General features: G+C 34.0%; 2 protein-coding genes across 6 annotated transcripts; one reads left to right on the top strand and one right to left on the bottom strand.

Annotated features, from left to right (window-relative positions):
- Positions 1–605: 605 nt before the first annotated feature.
- On the top strand, positions 606–13,178 carry LOC124841836 (uncharacterized). Of its 2 annotated transcripts, none has more exons than XM_088098868.1 (11): positions 606–831; positions 921–977; positions 1,157–1,311; positions 1,714–1,989; positions 2,415–2,544; positions 10,150–10,257; positions 10,368–10,470; positions 10,548–10,673; positions 12,145–12,332; positions 12,447–12,574; positions 12,913–13,178. In XM_088098868.1, exons 2-10 carry the CDS (start codon positions 925–927, stop codon positions 12,541–12,543), a joined length of 1,236 nt encoding a protein of 411 aa, XP_087954994.1. In that variant the 5' UTR covers positions 606–831; positions 921–924; the 3' UTR covers positions 12,544–12,574; positions 12,913–13,178. The 2 variants fall into 2 exon arrangements, with proteins under 2 accessions (XP_087954994.1, XP_087954993.1); XM_088098867.1 differs by having other exon boundaries at positions 606–807.
- Positions 13,179–15,394: 2,216 nt separating this feature from the next.
- On the bottom strand, positions 15,395–19,080 carry LOC124845039 (F-box protein SKIP5). Of its 4 annotated transcripts, XM_088098871.1 has the most exons (6): positions 18,885–19,080; positions 17,838–17,982; positions 17,676–17,754; positions 16,478–16,536; positions 15,761–15,914; positions 15,395–15,682 (listed from the first exon to the last, which is right to left on the bottom strand). In XM_088098871.1, the coding sequence occupies exons 1-6, from the start codon at positions 19,021–19,023 to the stop codon at positions 15,533–15,535; spliced, it is 726 nt and encodes a 241-aa protein (XP_087954997.1). In that variant the 5' UTR covers positions 19,024–19,080; the 3' UTR covers positions 15,395–15,532. The 4 variants fall into 4 exon arrangements, with proteins under 4 accessions (XP_087954997.1, XP_047178024.1, XP_047178023.1 ...); XM_047322068.2 differs by having other exon boundaries at positions 15,395–15,914; positions 17,838–18,019; positions 18,885–19,079; XM_047322067.2 differs by having other exon boundaries at positions 15,395–15,914; positions 18,885–19,078.
- Positions 19,081–20,724: the final 1,644 nt, after the last annotated feature.

The raw sequence follows: 20,724 nt of genomic DNA on the forward strand, positions 1-20,724 counted from the left end.
TAAAAGAATTATTTATAATAAAATTATCAAAATTATTTATTATCTTTTTGTAAAAATAAATTTATAATTTAATAATAATTTTTATAATAATAATTTTATATTATTAAAGGTGAATATACTATGTGTTTTCATTAGTTATATAAAAAAATACAAATAAAATATATATTTTATATATTATGTTTTAGTTCTATAATTATAACTATTATTTCTCTCTTACAATGTTCCACAATTATCTCACCATGCATGTTAAAACTCTTTTTCTCCCATTTGTTTTTGCTAACCTTTAAATACTAACATTACATTATATTGATGGAAGAAGTTACATAAAATCGAAATAATTACTTAAAACAAATATATCCTGCCTAACCAGGGCTAATTTATAATCATTATTAAATTATTTCTTCACAATGTTTTGAATTTTCTCTGCATCATTTCATATACTTTTTTTTTGTTCTTTTTCAGTAACTATACTTTGATCCAAACATTCTTAACTATTATAGTTTATGAGTAGTAAATATTATAAAGTATCCCACATGTTATTATAATGTATTATATTCCAAGACAATTTTCTTTTGCATATTCAAAAGCAGAACATGAAACCTTAATATTACAAGCAACAGATACAATTTCTAAGCATTTTACAGTAACAACGGTGGCGGGTATCTCGGATTCAAAACTGGATTATCGGATTCCACAAACCCAACTATATAAAGCACACGGAACTGGGAATAAAACTCAAACCCAAATACTAACACTCTCCAATTGCATCTCCAATTTTGAACTCCGTATTACTAACTTCATATTTTGGTACTCTAACTCTTCTTTAATTAGGTCACCATTTTACTATATTTTCAATTTTCCGTTTCTCTTTATTGTTATTATAATATATACTATACTTTTTATTGTGTTTTTTTTTTCAGGAAAATGCCAGACGTTCAAGCCCTTGTTAATGGATTTGTGAATCTGCTCAAGAAGCGGTGAGTTTTTCTTCTCTGGTGATGTTTGAGTTCGATGAATGGTGTAATTGGGATGAGGGTGTTACTTTTGAGGTTTAGGATTTGATTTTGTTTTTTCTTTCTCTGTATGTGTGTTTGATTCGGTGTTAAATTGTTGTTTTTGTAATTTCTAGTTATTGATTTTGTTGTTGTGATGGCAGTAAAATTGAAGGGTCTCAGGCCACAGCGAAGCAGACAGCAGAGTTGCTCCGGTCAGTGATTTCGCATCAGCGGGTGCCACACACAAACCAGGCCACATCTCTGATTAATGCAGTAAGGGCTGTGGGGGAGAAGATTATTGATGCTAATCCTATTGGTATATATATCAAGTTTTCATACTTTTTTTATTTTATGACAGAGATATACTTTTTATGGTATCTGGTAGTTTGAATTGGTATTTTTTTAGCATGTGGGTAAGGGTTTGGTCTTGAAGTTCATGTATACGGAAAAACATTTATTGAGAGAGATAAACACCTTAAACGGATATGTACCATTAGGGGGACTAGTCTCTGGTTCTTGGCTGGTACCCTGGGTACCCCAAACACATTTTGTGTGTGCTGCGTTTAATGTTTTTATGACAGTCAAAGAATGTGTATTCTGATTTTTGTGCTTCCTGATTTCCTGGTTAAGCAGTTCTGGTTAAAGGATCCTTCAGTCATTTGGAATTGGGAAACATTAATTGTTTGCATATTGTAACATGTTATATATGGGATTGCAGAGTTATCTGTGGGAAATATCGTGAGGCGGGTTCTTCACATTATAAGGGAGGAGGATCTTTCCCTTGTTACAGATGCTTTGGCTGGTTCTGGAAGTGATGATGAAGATGATGTCGAGCGAGATGATTATCCTGCGTTATCTGCTGCTGCTGTTGCAGCTGCTGCAAGAAGCACCTTGCGTCCACCCTCATTACAAACTCTTCTAGAGGATGTGACCGATTCAGCTGCCGTTCCACCAACTCCTTCCTCGACGGGTGACTCTGATGGGAAAAGTAGATGTGAGGATGACGTGAAACTTGAGTTTTGTTATAACTTTTCGATCTTGTTCGTGATGTATTCTTTCTGCCTTTTGATGAAAAATGTTGATATTTCAAATGCAGAAATTCAAGCTTAAATGCAATAGAAAAGTTACTTTTTCATTTCAACTTTTCTCATGCAAAAATATTATGCTAATACACAAAAGAGGTATTCTTTTAGATAATTATCACCGATAAAGTTAATGCTAAAATGCAATATGTAATTGTTTTTCTTATTTTTATAAAAATATTTGAACACTTCATTGATATTACTTGATAAGTTTTTGGTTGATTGATCCCATTGATTATTGTAAAATATTGGGTCCTAGTTGCTGTGTGGCATTTCATGAAGAAATTGTTGTTTTGGTATTCAACTACGTTTATCTTTTGGTTTTCTGTTATTACAGCTGTTGAAAAGGGTACAAGAGGTCGGAAGTTGAAGCATGATGTCATTGAAGCAGTCAATGAACTTATTCAAGACATAACCTCTTGCCATGAACAAATAGCAGAACAAGCAGTAGAGCATATTCATCAAAAGTTCGTTTCATCCGAAACTACTCACAGACATGTTTATCTCTTGCTACTTTAAAGTGCTTGTTTCAGAACATGCCATTATAAGATCCCAAAAAGCAGATTGATCTGAGATTCAAAACTTAAGAGGAAAAACATATTTACATGTCAATCTATTTTTCCAAGACGTAATCTTTTCTTTTATCATCAATGATAAGACAGTTGGTCTTCTTATCACTGGTCATAAATACGCATTGGTAAAGGGTTCCAGCACCCAAGAATTCTCTTTGGTTAACTGAAAGCTTGTCTTGTGAGCTGAGAATTGTTACCATGTCATATAGTGATTAATAACATTACAACTATTTCAAGATGGGTTAAATTCTTAAATCGCAAACTAACTGTTGTGGTGATGTAAGAAGCCAATGCATATATTCAATGCTTGATGCTTTTCTATTAGGACACATGGAGAATAGAAATTAGTTAAGATAGTTAGAATGAGTTACTTGAGGTGTTAGTTAGATATAACTAGGAAAGAAGGAGAGGAGAAGGAGGTGAATTTTTGTAGATTGAGTTTTAGCTCTTTGTGAAGGGGAAACCCTTGAAGGACAAAGTGCTCTCTTATTTTTGTTCTTTTCAGTTATTCAATAAAAAACCTTTCTTTTCTTTCTCTTTTCAATTCTTGGTTCCTAACAAATTGGTCCAACTTGTTGTATATGGAGAAGGGGGAATTATGGAAAGTAAAGTGTGTTCTTTGGAAAGATAGGCCAGCAAGCAAGGAAGAGTGATTGTGGAGATGAACACAGATTTGTCTAGTATTAAAGATACCCTATAGGAACATGAGGGAGATTGAGGAACTTCTTCAAGATATCAAAAAAGGAAAGAAAGAGATCAAAGAACGGTTACAAGAAATCAAGAAACTCTTTGAAGGAGGAGAGTACTTGGTTAATGATGAAGAGAAGAAGGAAGAAAGATATCTACATTAAAAGAGTGGCGTTGGTCATATTTGAAGGGAATGACTCCTCAAGGTTGGTGTCACAAGCAAATCAAACACCATAATATCAATTGCAGGGCTGCAATCTAACATTCAAAATCAGATTCCACAACAAGATCCAAAGGACTTGATTAGAGTTATGGAAATTGCTCTAGATGTGGGAGAACGGTTAGCAATGAAGAATCACACCCTTTTGTAGTGAAGAAAAAACCAAAAGAGAAGTGAGATTTGTACTAGACTAAAGATTATGATGGAGGAAGAAGGGGATGCACCAATAAAGAGAGTGAAGATTATGTGCTGTGAAGGTCATTTTCTTGATAACCCAGTTACATAGTTAACCAATAAGAGAGTTGAAGGTGGAGATGCAGCCAAGCAACATTTTCTCCCAAAATCAGATTTACGTAATACGAATAAGAATTCATTGTTGAACTTAAATTTGATAATGATTGGAACATCAATAACATTGGAATTTTGGAATTCCAACTTGGTGGGTTCAGAGTATGTTATACAAAAATCACTCTCATCTTCGACACCACCCAAGCCTTCAGACTAAATTTGCAGGCAGTAGCCAGTGTGTTCCCTTCCTATGATATGAAAATATTACAATGCTATCAGGAGGGTAGATAACATGTTGATGAAGATGAGCCATTGTATCAAGCTTCCAAGTTCCAACCTTGAGGACAAGGTTGATTTTTGGAAGAGTGTACGGTTAGGACACATGGAGAAGAGAAATTAGTTAAGATAGTTAGAGTCAGTTACTTGAAGTGTTAGTTAGATATAAATATGAAAGAAGGAGAGAAGAGGAGAAGGAGGTGAATTTTGTAGATTGAGCTTTAGCTCTTTGTGAAAGGGAAACTCTTGAAGGAGAGAATGCTCTCCTATTTTTGTTATTTTCAGTCTAATCAATAAAAAACCTTTCTTTTTGTTCTCTTTTCAATTCTTGGTTCCTAACACTTTGTTTTTGAGTTCTTTTTACGTTGATTGTTATTGGATTGACAATGGCAAGGACTGACACAATGGAAGTTTCCAATTATTTTTGGTTTAATTAAGTATTAAATGGTAGAGTTTGGCAAGCTACTGTATAGTTAAAACTTCCCTTGTAGTCTGTTTGTACTTTATTTTACCTTTCCTTGGGGACTGCATTATTGGTCTTGGATGTAATAGAATAAATAAAATGATGATTTAATTATTTTATTTTGTGTGGCCAAGGGTGTTGGAATAAAACAAATATTGGGACCCATTCCACTATGAAATGCAGGAGCCATTGTTCCCCATCAACAAAATAATGCACCAAAATGTCTTCCACTTTGCTTGCTTTTCTGTAAATTCAGCTCACCACCTCAACAACCATTTTGTTTGTTTTGGCTTTCTCACTTCTTAAATTTGAGAAGCTAGGCAGCATCACAAGAATAGAGAGAAGGAGAAGAACCACCGAGAATCAAAACCGGTGAAGAGAGAAGCTAACAGAGAAAAGAGAGAAGTGAAGCCACGGTTGTGTGAGAGAAAAATAGAGAGTCTATTTTGTGAGTGTGTGACATAGAGAGAGTTTTGTATACCATCCGAGAGAGTGAGATTAATTGAGAGATCCTCAGAGAGTGAGCGAAACACTGTAATCATACTTTCATAGTGGAGATATTTTTCTGGACTAGGTCCCGTGGTTTTTCCGAGAGGATTTTCCACGTTAAAATTTCCGGTGTTATTTTTCTTACGCATACACTTCTATTTCTACGCTTCCGCACAGTGCCCATTTTGGGGTTCACAGAGGAGGGAACAAATACCACTGTTTCCCAACAGTGGTATCAGAGCTACCGGTTCGAAAAAGTCAGAATCCTGTGAAACTCAAGATGGAAGGAGACATGTTCAAGCTAACTGCGGATAATTATTCCTACTGGAAGCCGATGATGGAAGATCATCTATACTGCAAGGATTTGTATGAGCCGATCACAAATCCGGAAATTCCGGAAGGAAAGACCGAAAAAGACTGGGAGATTCTGAATCGTAAAATAGTGGCTATGATTCGGAAATACATCGACAAAAGCTTGTTTGAGCATGTATCGACTTATACCAATGCGTATGAGTTATGGACAAAGCTTGAATCTATGATTCAAAAGAAGACTCCCAGAAATAAAGCTCACCTTGTCAGACGACTCGTAAAGTTGGAGTACACTGACGAACAGAATATGATCGAGCACCTCAACACCTTCAAAGGTATTGTGAACCAAGTAATGAAGGCGGATATGAAGATTGATGACGAGTTACAAGCTCTTTTACTCCTTAGTTCTCTACCGGAGAGTTGGGACACATTGGTGGTCACTCTCAGTAACTCAACACCAGATGGAAAGCTCAGTCTGGATAACATCACCGACAGTTTACTGAATGAAGAATCCAGAAGGAAAGAAAGGGGATCAAGTAGTTACTCAGAAGCCAATGTTGTTGAGAATAGAGGAAGGAGTGAACAAAGAAGCAAAGGAAAACGTGAAAAGTCACGAGGAAGATTCAAGTCTCGTTCCAAAGGTTTGACATGCTTTTATTGTGGAAAAGATGGACACAAGAAGCCAGAATGTAGATTCCTGAAGAGAGATCAGAAGAATGGAACTGTACACCCTGATGTGGTAGATCCCAAAAAGAAGCTGGAAGAAAAGACCACAACGGCGGTGGTATCAAATGATGAGAATGTGTTCCTTATCACTGAGGTAAACTATCTAAATATTGCTTTTGATGACTGCACTTGGATAGTAGATACCGGAGCATCTTTCCATGTTACTCCTCATGAGGGATTCTTCTCATCCTATCAAAAAAGGAGACTTTGGAACAGTAAAGATGGGAAATCATGTCATAAGCAAAATTGTGGCATAGGAGAAGTGACTTTGACGACAGAAAATGGAAACAAACTTGTGCTGAAGGAGGTAAGACATGTACCAGAGATGTGTCTAAACCTTATCTCAGTTGGCAAATTAGATGATGCTGGAATGAACAACCAGTTTGGAGATGAAAAATGGAAACTTAGCCGAGGAAGCATGATTGTTGCTCGTGGCAAAAAGGAAGGCTCTTTGTATGTCATGCAAGGAAAGATATGCAAAGGAGAGACAAATGTTGCTCAAGAAGAAAGTAAGGAGTTGTGGCACAAAAGACTAGGCCACATGAGCGAGAAAGGATTAGAGATCCTTGCGAAAGATCATCTCCAGAGTATAAAAGGACAACCACTTGAATATTATGTGAAGACTGCCTAGCAGGTAAGCAGCGTAGAGTGTCCTTCCGTAGATCTGAAAATGGAGGAAGAAAAGAGCATATTTTGGATCTTGTACACTCAGATGTTTGTTCAACATCTGAAAAGTCCCTTGGTGGTGCTCAATATTTTGTTACCTTCATTGATGACCACTCCAGAAAGTTGTGGGTCTATCCATTGAAGAGAAAAGATGAAGTTCTACGAATCTTCAAGGAGTTTCATGCCTCAGTTGAATGTGAAACTGGTAGAAAGTTGAAATGCTTGAGAAGTGATAATGGTGGAGAGTACAGAGGTCCGTTCGAGCACTATTGCAAGACTCATGGGATCAAACATGAGAAAGTACCTCCCAAGACACCTCAGATGAATGGTGTAGCTGAACGATTCAACAAAACGATTGCCGAGAAGGTCAGGAGCATGTTGTCTCACGCAAAACTTCCCAAGTCATTCTGGGGGGAGGCAGTGGTGACAGCAGCTGATTTAATCAACTTATCACCTTCAAGACCATTAAATGGAAAGATTCCAGAAGAAATATGGTCCGGTAAAAAGGCCTCATCGCAACTTGAGAGTCTTCGAATGTAAGGCATCAGTTCACATTCCGAAAGATGAAAGAGCAAAGCTTGATGCTAAGGCGAAAGAATGTGTATACCTTGGTTTCAGATTATGGGATCCTGCAAACAAAAAGATTGTTCGAAGCAGAGATGTGGTGTTTTTTGAAGATCAGACAATCCAAGACATCAAGAAAGTGGAGAAACCAACATTTAAGGTGATAAGAGATCAAAGCCCTATTGTGATAAACAACTCAGGGGGAGAGACTCATCAAGCCGAACTAGAGTTACAACTTGATGAAATGGCTGAAGAAGCAGATCAACCTAATCTGACGGAAGAAGATCAACCAATTGAGGATGCTCCGCAAGAACCCCAATTGAGACGATCAACAAGGCAGAAGCAACCGTCAAGAAGGTATTTTTCAGATGAATATGTTAATTTTACTGATGAAGGCGAACCTCAAAGCTTTGTAGAAGCAATGGAGATGAAAGACAAAGACAAATGGTTGCAAGCCATGGAAGAGGAGATGCAATCCTTAAAGGAAAATCAGACTTATGATTTGGTAGAATTACCTAAAGAAAGAAGAGCATTGCAGAACAAATGGGTGTTCAAGCTCAAGAATGAAGAGAACAACCCAAGCCCAAGGTACAAAGCACGAATTGTCGTGAAAGGGTGCAACCAAAAGAAAGGAATAAACTTTGATGAAATATTCTCACCAGTAGTGAAGATGACATCCATTAGAGCGATTCTCGGTCTGGCAGCAACACTAGACCTGGAGATTGAACAACTGGACGTCAAGACAACATTCTTACATGGAGACCTAGAAGAAGAAATTTACATGAAGCAACCAGAGGGTTTTGAAGAACCGGGAAAAGAACACTTGGTGTGTCGTCTTAAGAAAAGCCTCTATGGTCTGAAGCAAGCTCCAAGACAATGGTACAAGAAATTCGATTCCTTCATGATCCAACATAATTTCAAGAAGACCTCCGCAGACCATTGCGTGTTTGTGAAGAATTATGAAAATGGTGAGTCCATCATACTTCTCTTGTATGTTGATGATATGTTGATTGTAGGGAAGGACAAAATTAAAATAACTGCTCTCAAGAAGGCATTGAGCAAGTCTTTTGCCATGAAAGACCTGGGTGTAGTAAAGAAGATACTTGGAATGAAAATCTCCAGAGATCGTTCTAGAAGAATGCTATGGGTATCTCAAGAAGATTATATTGAGAAGATTCTCAAAAGGTTCAACATGCACAATGCCAAATCTGCTCGTGTTCCAATTGCTGGACATTTCAAACTCAGCAAGTCTCAATGTCCAAAGAATGAAGAAGAAAAGGAAGAAATGAACAAGGTACCCTACTCTTCTGCCGTGGGTAGCCTTATGTATGCAATGGTTTGTACAAGGCCAGATATTGGCTATGCTGTAGGAGTTGTGAGCAGATACCTGTCGAATCCAGGAAAGGAGCATTGGGAAGTTGTTAAGTGGATACTAAGGTATCTAAGAGGATCTGTCAAAAGAAGCTTGTGTTTTGGCAATAGAGACCTAAAGCTAATCGGATATTCAGACTCAGACATGGCTGGAGATGTCGATTCAAGGAAGTCAACATCAGGTTATCTGATTACTTTTGCAGGGGGAGCTGTTTCTTGGCAGTTAAAGCTAGAAAAATGTGACATTGTCTACTGCTGAAGCAGAGTATGTTGCGGTGACTGAAGCCTCTAAAGAGATGTTATGGATGAAGAATTTCCTAAGTGAATTAGGACATAATCAAGATGATTATGTGGTGAACTGTGATAATCAAAGTACCATCCATCTAACCAAGAACCCCATGTTCCATTCACGCTCGAAGCATATCGACGTGCGGTGTCACTGGATACGAGAAGCGCTGGATGAGAAGAAATTGAGGATAGAGAAAATCCATACAGACTTGAATTGGTTTGACATGATGACTAAGTCAATACCAACCAAGAAGGTTGAAGACTGTTGCCAAGGTGCTGGTATCTTGGTACCTTCAAATTAAGTCAAGAAGTGATGGAAGACCCATTTTTGTTTTATGGGAGAGTTTTGTTGGAATAAAACAAAAATTGGGACCCATTCCACTATGAAATGCACGAGCCATTGTTCCCCATCAGCAAAATAATGCACCAAAATGTCTTCCACTTTGCTTGCTTTTCCGTAAATTCAGCTCACCACCTCAACAACCATTTTGTTTGTTTTGGCTTTCTCACTTCTTAAATTTGAGAAGCTAGGCAGCAACACAAGAATAGAGAGAAGGAGAAGAACCACCGAGAATCAAAACCGGTGAAGAGAGAAGCTAACAGAGAAAAGAGAGAAGTGAAGCCACGGTTGTGTGAGAGAAAAATAGAGAGAGTCTATTTTGTGAGTGTGTGACATAGAGAGAGTTTTGTATACCATCCGAGAGGGTGAGATTAATTGAGAGATCCTCAGAGAGTGAGAGAAACACTGTAATCCTACTTTCATAGTGGAAATATTTTTCTGGACTAGGTCCCGTGGTTTTTCCGAGAGGATTTTCCACGTTAAAATTTCCGGTGTTATTTTTCTTACGCATACACTTCTATTTCTACACTTCCGCACAATGCCCATTTTGGGGTTCACAGAGGAGGGAACAAATACCGCTGTTTCCCAACAAAGGGTTGATCGACATGACTAACGTCTAGAATCCATACCTTATTCTTCTATTTTCTACTATTTATTTTCTTACATCCATCTTGTCTAAGTAACGAAGGCAAACATTACTCTGTTGATTGATGTGATTATGTCTTGATTTTATAGTCTTATTTTCCTTATTTCTTAGAAAAAGTAAAATCTTATATTCTCTTTCTTATTTGTTTACACACTGCTACTTTTCAGTGAGGTAATATTGACGCTAGGCAGTTCTAAAACAGTGTTCGAATTTCTTTGTGCTGCAAAGGAGAAAAAGAGATCATTTAAGGTTTTTGTTGCTGAAGGTGCCCCGAGGTTTGTAGTTGTGGCTAATTAACATTTGCAAGGCATGATTCTGGTTTATTAGAAAGTATTTGTTTGTGTTCTTCCAGAAACAGCTGAATGTTTTTTGCATATGCAATCAGGTATCGGGGACATCTCCTTGCGAAAGAATTGGCTGCTAGAGGCTTACAGACCACAGTAATTGCTGATTCTGCAAGTTTTGCTATGATTTCCAGAGTGAATATGGTGGGTGATTCTGATGTAAATTTTTGAATCACGGCTCTTGGCAGATTTTAAATTAATTTCAGCTTATAATTATTTAGGTTATAGTTGGTGCTCATGCCGTCATGTCTAATGGTGGAGTAATTGTCCCAATTGGGTTGCATATGGTCGCACTTGCAGCTCGTAGGCATGCTGTTCCTTTTGTTGTACTTGCTGGAAGTCATAAGGTAAATTTTTAATACATTCTCTCTAACACCCTCACATATGTCATGTTATAGGAAGCAAGAATTCTTTTGACATTTGATGTCTCTATTATTTCTTTCCCATTCTGTTATAGAGTGGATAGGTTACTGCCAAATCTGTTGGAGGCAAGGAGTTTGATATTTTTTTTAAACTCGAGATTTTAGAAATAGTTGTTATGTGCTGTGCATTTACTGATCTAATAATAATATACATAAATTTGTAAATTGAAATATAAGAATCTAAAAAATGACTGCAGTGTTTTTAGATATTATACAGGGTTTTCAAAATGAATTACCATACAATAATTGATAGTTCAACCAACTTGTAGGCAACGTAATAATTTGATTTGAATTAAAATGAAGTCTTAACTGTGAACAAGTTTGAACCTGATTTTTTTATTTAAAGAAATGTAGAAATTGAGGATAGTCATAGAAATATTTAATTGGCAATGAATGATCAATCTAAAATGTTCCATAGCTGTTAAACCTTTGTCCTTGTTTAGGCTATCTAGACAACTTATTATGCACTAAAATGGTAATGAGGGAGAGGTGATAAATGATGGACTTTTGGAATTTATAAACAAATGAGTCTTTGAAATAGATCTATGTTATGGTATAGCTAATATTAGCGCTGTAGACATAGTTCGTTCTCTGTCTCTATCAGTCAACTTATTCCGTTGTGATGGTTATCTACAATTATCAACTGTGTCTGTAACTTGTGTGCGTATATGATACTGATACTTTCGATACTTCACCATGATGGTATCACTAATACACTTTGATGCACCACTACTTCAATATGCATCATATATCCATATCCAATCCTGATACTCTGTTACTTTACCAATATATATCAATCAAGTATCTAGACCTATGAAGCACAAATAATTTTATTTGTTAACGTATTTGATACTTTTAATACTTCACCGATATGTGCTGCTGAAGCGTCCTCACTTTTAGAGCATGTATATCTGATAAAACTACCAGATACATACAAGTATATATATGTAATATAGAAACTGTCCTCTCATAAATCAAAGTGGGAAAATGTCCTCTTTATGAATTATTTTTAAAAAAGTAATGAGATTGGTAGTGTTATTTCTTTATGTAAATAATAGGAAGTAATATTTGAGAATAAAGATTTATTCCTTTTTTATTTTGACAGTATCTAAGAAATGTGGTTTTAATTTGGATCTGCATAGTTGCAATTATATTTTTGCTATGTTTCAAGACTTTTTATACACTTTTAAATATGTACCATCGTATCCTATTCTTAAATTAGTGTATCGCTGTATGGTATCAGTGCATCTTAGCTAATACACATTACCTCAAGCATTTTCCTTAATTGCAAGTACGTAGACCTTGTTACCTCATCCTGATATGGAATTAAATTGTGATCTGCTGCTTGTCACCCGACTATTTGACTTTATTGAAAATTGATTTATTTTATTGACAGTTGTGCCCTCTGTATCCTCACAATCCTCATCTCCTATTGAATGAATTGAGATCCCCATCCGAGCTACTAGACTTTGGAGAATTCTCAGATTTGATGGATTCTGCAACTGCTGTTGGTTCTCTTCATGTTGTTAATCCTGCATTTGATTATGTGCCACCAGACCTTGTTAGTCTCTTCATTACTGGCACGTAAGTTAAACTGGAATTAATCAAGAAAACTAGCTCAACTTCATTGCTGAATTGAGAAAGTACATGTATTAATCTTTTCCTTTTCTTCCATTTTCTGGTTTTGGAACTTCTCAGTGGAGGGCATAACCCATCATATATGTACCGGCTAATAGCTGATTATTACTCTGCCGCTGATTTGGTGTTGAAACAGAGACCTACTACAGGGAATTGAGTTCAGCTACCCCAATGTTTGGTCTATAACGGTAAGCAATCTATTAAATTTTTTAATATGTTTGCATTTTGTATTTGTGTTTTAGTCTATTGCTTTAGAGTACTGATTAAGCAGTACTCTATAATTGTATACTCCTTGTTTCACCAGTCTTCATTCTTTTTTATGAGGGCTAATTTTGAATAAGCATTTTAATTAGAAATTCAACATGCAATTCTTCACTACAAACATATTATCGATGATTTTTCACTGTAACAGTCAATTATCAACGTTGCTGTTATCCATCCATCTTAAGGATTTTGCACTGATATCTGCAATGGATTTTGTTTTAAAGGAAAGTCTATTTAATGACATTTGGTGCTCAATTTTCAGGTTGTTTGAGATGTTCTCTGAGAATGGCGGGATGGTGATATATGTACAAGAAAATAAGTCTTGTATGAGAAATTTTAACAGGGGAAAATATATAGGAAGATTCTAACGGGTATTTGTTTACTATTACTATAGTCATTTCAATTTTTTGTCTGGTCATGGGCAATCACTTAGGCTTACTAGTATTTGTTTACTAATTAATAAATTATAACAGCTTCTTAGACATTGTATACAAATTGTTTGAGAAAGTTGATGAGTTGGGACTCTAACTTCTTGTTTGGACAAGAAAAAATATTTTACTTAATAAAGCTAAAAGATGACTTAAGAAAATAAAATTTAACTCTAACTCAATCTCAGTAAAGTGAAGTTTGTATTTATATATTATAATTTAGTTATATAGTTAGTTGATATGAGATTTATAACACCTTTTCATGTTAAGAACGGAATATCTTAGAATGAGATTAGATAATCTGAAAGTGGATGACATGATAAGTTTATTAAAGTAAATTAGAATATAATCTAATAACATCTTAAAGAAAATAAAATTTAGGTTTAATTTAATTTCATAAAATCAATTTAATAAGATGAACTTTGGAACCACTTTTATATAATAATAATGGTTAGATATGTAATAAATGTGAAATTTTCGAGAGAATGTTTGCAGGTAAAAATTAGGCTAATACAATAACTAATTATATTACTATTATTATTATTATTATAAATAATTGTGTTTTGATAATATTATTAAAAAGTAATTTAAAGATAATTCGTTTTATTATTATGAAACAAAAAACAAGTTTTTTTTATAAGAGGAGTGTACGAAGCTGGAAAGGAAAAATGTCACCAAAATATAATTGACAAAATTTTAATATTGTAGAAGGTAACTTATTCTTTTAAGTTTTTTATTTACAAATATAAGTTATTATCTTAAATATATAACCTATTCTTTCTTTTTCTCTTAAAAACAAGAAACGGTTGAATGTAAGATTTAACCTGTTAAAATCATGTTCTAAGTAGAAGGGATTGTCTTCAAAAATGCATATGAAATTTTGATCTTCATTTTTTGAACTTTTACACATTCTGTTTTAGGTAAGGACACTTTTTGTGTGATTCACATCTTATTTTTTAATAAATTAATATTTTGAATTTGTTATTATATTAGAAATCATTTTTATTATTTATTTAATTTATATTGTTTAACTTTTTAATTAATATTGTGCCTGATACAAATTATTTTTAAAATAAAATTTTATCTATTAAACTAATTTTGTCTTAAAACTGGTGAAATAATACGATGTTATTTTGTAAATACTTGTTACTTGAAAAAAAATGGCTTGAAATCAATACTAAATATTCGTACTTTTATACAGCTACCTTTAATTGAAGGTAATTCTTTATGCAAGAAAAAATAACTTAGTTAGAGTTAAAAAGCTTTGGAATAGGTTGATAAAACCTCAAACTTCTATCTGCATAAGCATCCTACTCTTTATTCGTATTACTAATGTATTTGCCTTTTATGTGTTGATTAAGAAAATGAGGGTATACAAATTTTCAATCCAAAAAATCTAAATAAGAGATAAAATCAATTATAAGGGAATTGGAATTGACATTGAACAAGCTTTTTTGATTGGCCTATCCATGATATTTGGATCGAGTGTTTCATTAAATTTCAGTCGTGCCTGGTATGTTAATGGATATGATTTTTGTTGTGTGCAGTGTTTATAATGTTAGAAATATTTTGTATTGAAGTTTGATGTTTTCAATTTAATAGCAGATTATTCATAATTTGGTTGTTGACAATAAAAACAAAAATACATTATGTGTTGATTGAAGCTTCGAAAGGTGTGAAGACCGTATGAATAAGCATCAAAATTTAACTTATTGCTAATAAAAAATTTTAAGTAATGAATCTCTAAATTACTCAACAAACATAATGCAAAGAATTTGATTAATATAATTTAGTAAATTCTTCTCAATCATATACGGAAAAGTACTATATAATGTTGGGTGTTTCTTTCTCCACTCATCAATATATATATATATATATATATATATATATATATATATATATATATATATATATATATATATATATATATATATATATATATATATATAACAATGTTTTAAAACCATACTCTGATAATTCTAGTAGTTCATACATACATTTGAGTTTAATATATTTAATATGTTTAATTTGAATCATATTAAGCAATGATTTTCAATTTTAGTACTGTTTTAAAAAATTACACTGGCGTTTATTTTATTGAGTTATATATATACAGAGATACATACTCCAAATGAATCTAAATCTCTAAACATATCATGTCCTATATTTCTCAAGATGTGATGAATCCCTGTAACAAATAAGCGTGGCATCCAATGTCCAATTCGTCCATCATATATTCAATTTCATGATATGTGAGAGTAACTTGCCTTATAAATTATTGCATTAAATGTAGACAACTCGTTATGAAGACCATGGTAAACTGAATGTTTGTTGCTTATAAGACATTCTAATAGTAAATCACAAGAACCAAAAGAGCACAAGTCAAAGAATGAAAATACCATAATCACTACTAAAGTTACAGACAAGTCTAGGTAACCAGAACAAATAATGATATCAGAGAGGCTTGTCATGGTCAATTTGATCACACATCTGCTCTACATCAAACCAGAAAAGAAGTGAAGTTCGAGCATAAATCACTCTCACACGTTGCAAAGCCAAATCCCCACTTGTTAGAACAGCTTTGGCACCCCCTTCAATTCGGGTCTGTGAAACAAAGACACCATCACTGTTACTCTTGGTTTGTGAGGGAAGCACCTCACTGCTACTACTGGCTGTACTCACAATGGGACATGAGAGATAATCCAGAGGATTAGATTCACATTGAAGTATGCATCCATCTATAGTTAACCTTCCCTTTCTATGTAGCAAGCAGCAACCAAGCTCAGCCCTCACAGTTAAGTTTGCTAATTTGCATGTGGATAGGAACTCTAGTGCACTGCTCCAACAAAACAAAAAACACATACCAAGTGTTGTTGAATATTGTATTATCTGGTGGTACTTTTCAAGGGATAAAATTAATGTTGACCAAGATTGTAAACATTATAATGCATGATGATATTGTGAAATTTTCACTTCAATCTTTAAGGATGTTTGGATTCCAAACAAACAACTTTTGACTCAATGCATTGGAAAGTATAAAACCTCTGTTCAGTTCAATGTTTCAAATACACCCTAACTTTGCAAAATGGCATTGGCTGAAACCAACTTATCCCTTATAATTTTGTAAAATGTCAGTCGAAAATGTAATGATCATCAAGGACGAAAGTAAAAGACATCTTTCTATGAGAATTTGTTTTGTTTCCATGAGTCCTTTCCAAGCTACTGGATAATGGTTGAGATGGCTACAGATATTATGAACTAACATTCATTGAAAGAGGATATAGACCTTTCTGTTTGGCCAAGAATCTTATCCATATAAACCCAGCAGCATAGAAGTGGTTCCTAGCTACTACCTCACAAGAACACACTATACAAAGTTTAAATGAAAGGAAAGCAAACCTGTCTGAGCCTCGAGAACAAACAAGTGTTGTGTCATCTGGAAGTTCACCTGCACCAATCTGAACAAACAACATTGATTTGGGAAAACCAAAAATATGGAGATTTTCTATCATTAATGCTTCCTTGAGAATTAGAATCACGAGAAGGTAGGACAACCTCTAACTACCAGTAATGAATTCGAGTGCATGAAATTAGCAGTGAAACCAGTAGCACTGTTTGTTTTAGTCCTTTTATTAATATTATTTTAATACAGTTCTGAAATATCATTTTAGAAAACAATAACAAATGAAAAATCTTGTTTTAGCTCCCTATTTTCTCTCCACTGGGATTAAAAGCACAAGCATCATCATGAAAAGAGGACTTCCAAACATGTCATCAACCTCAACCACTTTTGGGGTGGCGATTGGATGCAGAAGAAAATAGTGCTTCTTAATCTCCATTGTGATGGTAGACGCATCCGAATCTGAGAAAATTCTTCTTGTTGGCAATGGAGTCTGAACATTCTTGCTGTGCTTCTTTTCTGCATTCTGATTCCATTTTTAATGTTCTTTTTGCCAATTTGGTCACCTAATCACTCCAACTTGCGGTTCTTACCCATACTTCAATGAAACCAACTCCTGATCTAGTGTTAATAATAAATCCAATCCACGACATAGAAATTTTTGAAATCTACTTATTTGCAACATCACTAGTTGACCTAAACAAATTGGGATAACCTTATAGAGAGCAGAAGGGATGCACAATCATGTCTTATTTTTGTGAAACAAAAAATTAAGAGATAGGAGTCCTGCTCAGTACTCAGAAAAATAACCAAACAGCAAACAATAAAGACAAAAAAGGTGAAAATTGATGCAACAAACAATAAAGTTTCCCAATATCAATCCAAATATCTTGCTAAGAAGTACCCAAGCACTTGTAGAACCCAACCTTAAAAGCTAACTATTAAGGAGGGAGAACCAAACACTTGGAGCATCACATACCACTCGATGTGGGACTTAGGCAACCCAGAAAACCCAAGTTCCTATCATATCTCAACCAGTGAAACCCCATTAAAAAATGCACCTTTGGTTAGCTTTGGATAGACTCTAAAAGTCAAATGCCTAATCTCAAGGATGGTTGTTAGGGGAAACTGGATGAGATTCAAAAATCTGACTAAAGGTAGAATAATCTACGCACACACACAAATTGGATAACTCACTAAGCAAAGTGGTTTCCTTATTTGAATGTTTGCGACGTGATGACTTCCACCAGCTGCTATTAAAATGGTATCACCTGGTCTGCATGAAAGAAAGTGACGATTAGAATCCATACCCTGAAGAAAAATCTAAAATCATACACAAATAGCATTAATTTTACATGCCTTGAAGCAGTAACGGCAGTTTCAATGTTGGGGAAAACACCAGGTTCGGATAAGTCTTTCACTGATCTATCTACCCGAAGCCACAAGCGAGGATGACATGCCAAATAATTCCATCTGTGGCAAACGAGGGCGGTATTAAAGCGATCTGCAAACTCAATAGCAACGTTGTGATAGAGAATGATCTGCAGTATGTTATTAATTTCTTAATTTCTTCTTTCTTCCATAGAAGGAAAATTAATTGATGAGAATATCCAAGTGTAAGGACCAAGAGAGTAAGGATATAACATCATCTCAAACAAGCAGAAATAATAGAGAAAAGCTAACATTGTAGCAGGGCTTTCACCTGCCCAATCTCTTCAAAAATTATAATATCATGTCCTTAAAACAAATATGGGCTGAACAAGAAAACCAAACAGAGAGGGCGAGAGGATAAAAACACAATATTGAGCCAAAATAGATTTATCAGCAAGGAAACACTCTCCAACATGAATGCATTCAGCATCAAATAACAGATGCAGGTCCAATTTACTAGCTAAAATAACAGCTCGATGACGGAAAACTATGGATAGAATACAATCATGTCAACAAGGATGGGGATTGTAAGTTGTTAAATTCATTTTAGAGGCTTCACTAAACTTGCATAACATGAAACTAAACATGAGCATGGTTGTATTTTCATTTCACAATTATCCATCTTAAGGCCCCAAATTTTGACCACATACCCAACACACAAGTTGGTTCAGGTATCAAATTTTAAGCTTTTCATTCTCATAATACAACAAAAGCAAAGAAATAAAAAAATGTTAAACACCAATTAATCAAAATATTTACAAAGAGGGTGAGATATAAAAACAAAACCTAGTTCATGTTGCTAATTGCCAGCTTAAAAGCAGGTTAAGTACCATAAATCTCACGAAGGCACATCAAAGTAGCAAAATTGAACAAAACAAAAACAAGGGTGTTGTTGAATTGGGCGAAAAAGATTGAAATTTTAGAGAAAAGGAATTAGGAGGTCAAGGGGAAAAAAGGAGAAAGAAGGGGTTATACCTGGAATAGGGAGAAGGAAGCTGAAAATGTGCATAAGACATCCATCATCGAGATTGCTGATATGGGAAGAAGAAGAAGAGGATGACTTTGTCCTTTGCGACCTCTTCAAGTGTTGCTTCAGTGGTGGGTCATCCATCATTGGCCTCGTGTTCTTCTGTGAACCAACTCCATGTCCCTCTTCTTCCTTAGGTTCGGTTTGGCTTTTATTATGCATCCAACGAAACGAATATTTTAGTTTTTTTTTCAAAAAAAATATTGGTTCTTGAATTATTTAATTTAATTTTAACATTTCTTTAATTTAATCTTCAATTTTAATTAATTTTTTAATAAGGTTCTTTTTGCTAATACTTTTTAAATGTGAACTTTTTTAATTTTTAAAAATCTTTTTAAATTTTATAATTTTTTTTAATTTAAAAAAATATGTTCACATGCTAAAGTAAAATTGTGTAGTCAATGTTTTATATTTAATTTAAATTTTATGGTTTTGTTTTAGTTTTATTTTATTAAAGATAAAATAATTTTGTATCTTTTTAAATTGAGACTAAATTTAATTTTTATATAAATTGTTTATCAATAATTTTATTAAATGTTTTTTATTTAAGGTTATAGTTGGATTAAAATTAAAATAAAAAATTTAAAAGTGAAGAGTATCATTATTGGTTTAAAACTTTAAGAGATCGAATAAATAATATATAGTAATATTTATTTAAATTATCATTATTATTACATTAAAATTTTGTGTCCTTATAATTATAGAAACATGGAGAGTGAATTCAACTTTCATTTGGACTCTGACTTGACAATAAGTATAATTATGAATGATAAAATTTGGAAAACAAATGTATATACTTAGCTGATTATACATAATTGTAGAATAAAATATCTTATTATATGGTTAAATAATATAGGGTTAAATATGTTTTTAGTCTCTCATAAGCGAATTTATTTTTAGTCCCTCTTTCAAACTAAGGTACATTTTAGTCCTCCTCCCAGGAAATCATAATTTTTCGTCCTAAAAAACCAACGACGTTAAAAAAAAGCTGAGCTAGCTAACGGTGGAGCGACATGTCATTTTTTTTACTGAGTCAATCTGTCCCTCACCATACGGTAATGACTGAACGGTATTGTTAATGGTCGAACGATTATGATAACTGAATGGTGGTGGTGAGTAAACGGTATTGGTAATGGCCGAACGGTTATGACGACTGAATGGTGATGGTAATCGAACGGTGATGGTGACTGAATGATGATGGTGACTGAATGATGATGGTGACCGGACGATGGGACACAGATTAACTCAGTGTCAGAAAAAAAAATGACGTGACACTTCACCGTTAGCCAGCTCAGCTTCTTTTTAACGTTGTTAGTTTTGAGGACGAAAAATTAAGGTTTCCTAAAGATGGAGAACTAAAATGTACCTTACTTTGAAAGAGAGACTAAAAATAAATTTGCTTCATAAATTAGGGACTAAAAAAATACTTAACCCAATAATATATCACATGTGAATTATTCTAAAGTTAACAAGTTTGAAAATTGCGATTTTATTTTTCTATTATATGTGTATTTAAGGATTAAATAATAGTATAATATATATTTTTGGGTATAAATAATAAGGCTTTTGATTATTTTATTTGTGTTAAAAAAATTTAGTTTGACGATTAATATTTTATGATGATATCTAGAAGTTTGGGTTTATTGGGTTATATTGTGTTGGAAAAAAAAATAAAGAAAAATAAAATGTAGATTTGGGTTTTTATTAAAGTTGTCGTGGATATGATTATATTTATATAAACTTTTAAATTTTAAATAATGTAAATTGAATGAAGATTGGTGGTTATAG

The sequence above is a fragment of the Vigna umbellata genome, chromosome 9, assembly GCF_029865625.1.
Source record: "Vigna umbellata cultivar VRB3 chromosome 9, Vumbellata_1.0, whole genome shotgun sequence".
In the NCBI taxonomy this organism is placed as follows: Eukaryota; Viridiplantae; Streptophyta; class Magnoliopsida; order Fabales; family Fabaceae; genus Vigna; species Vigna umbellata.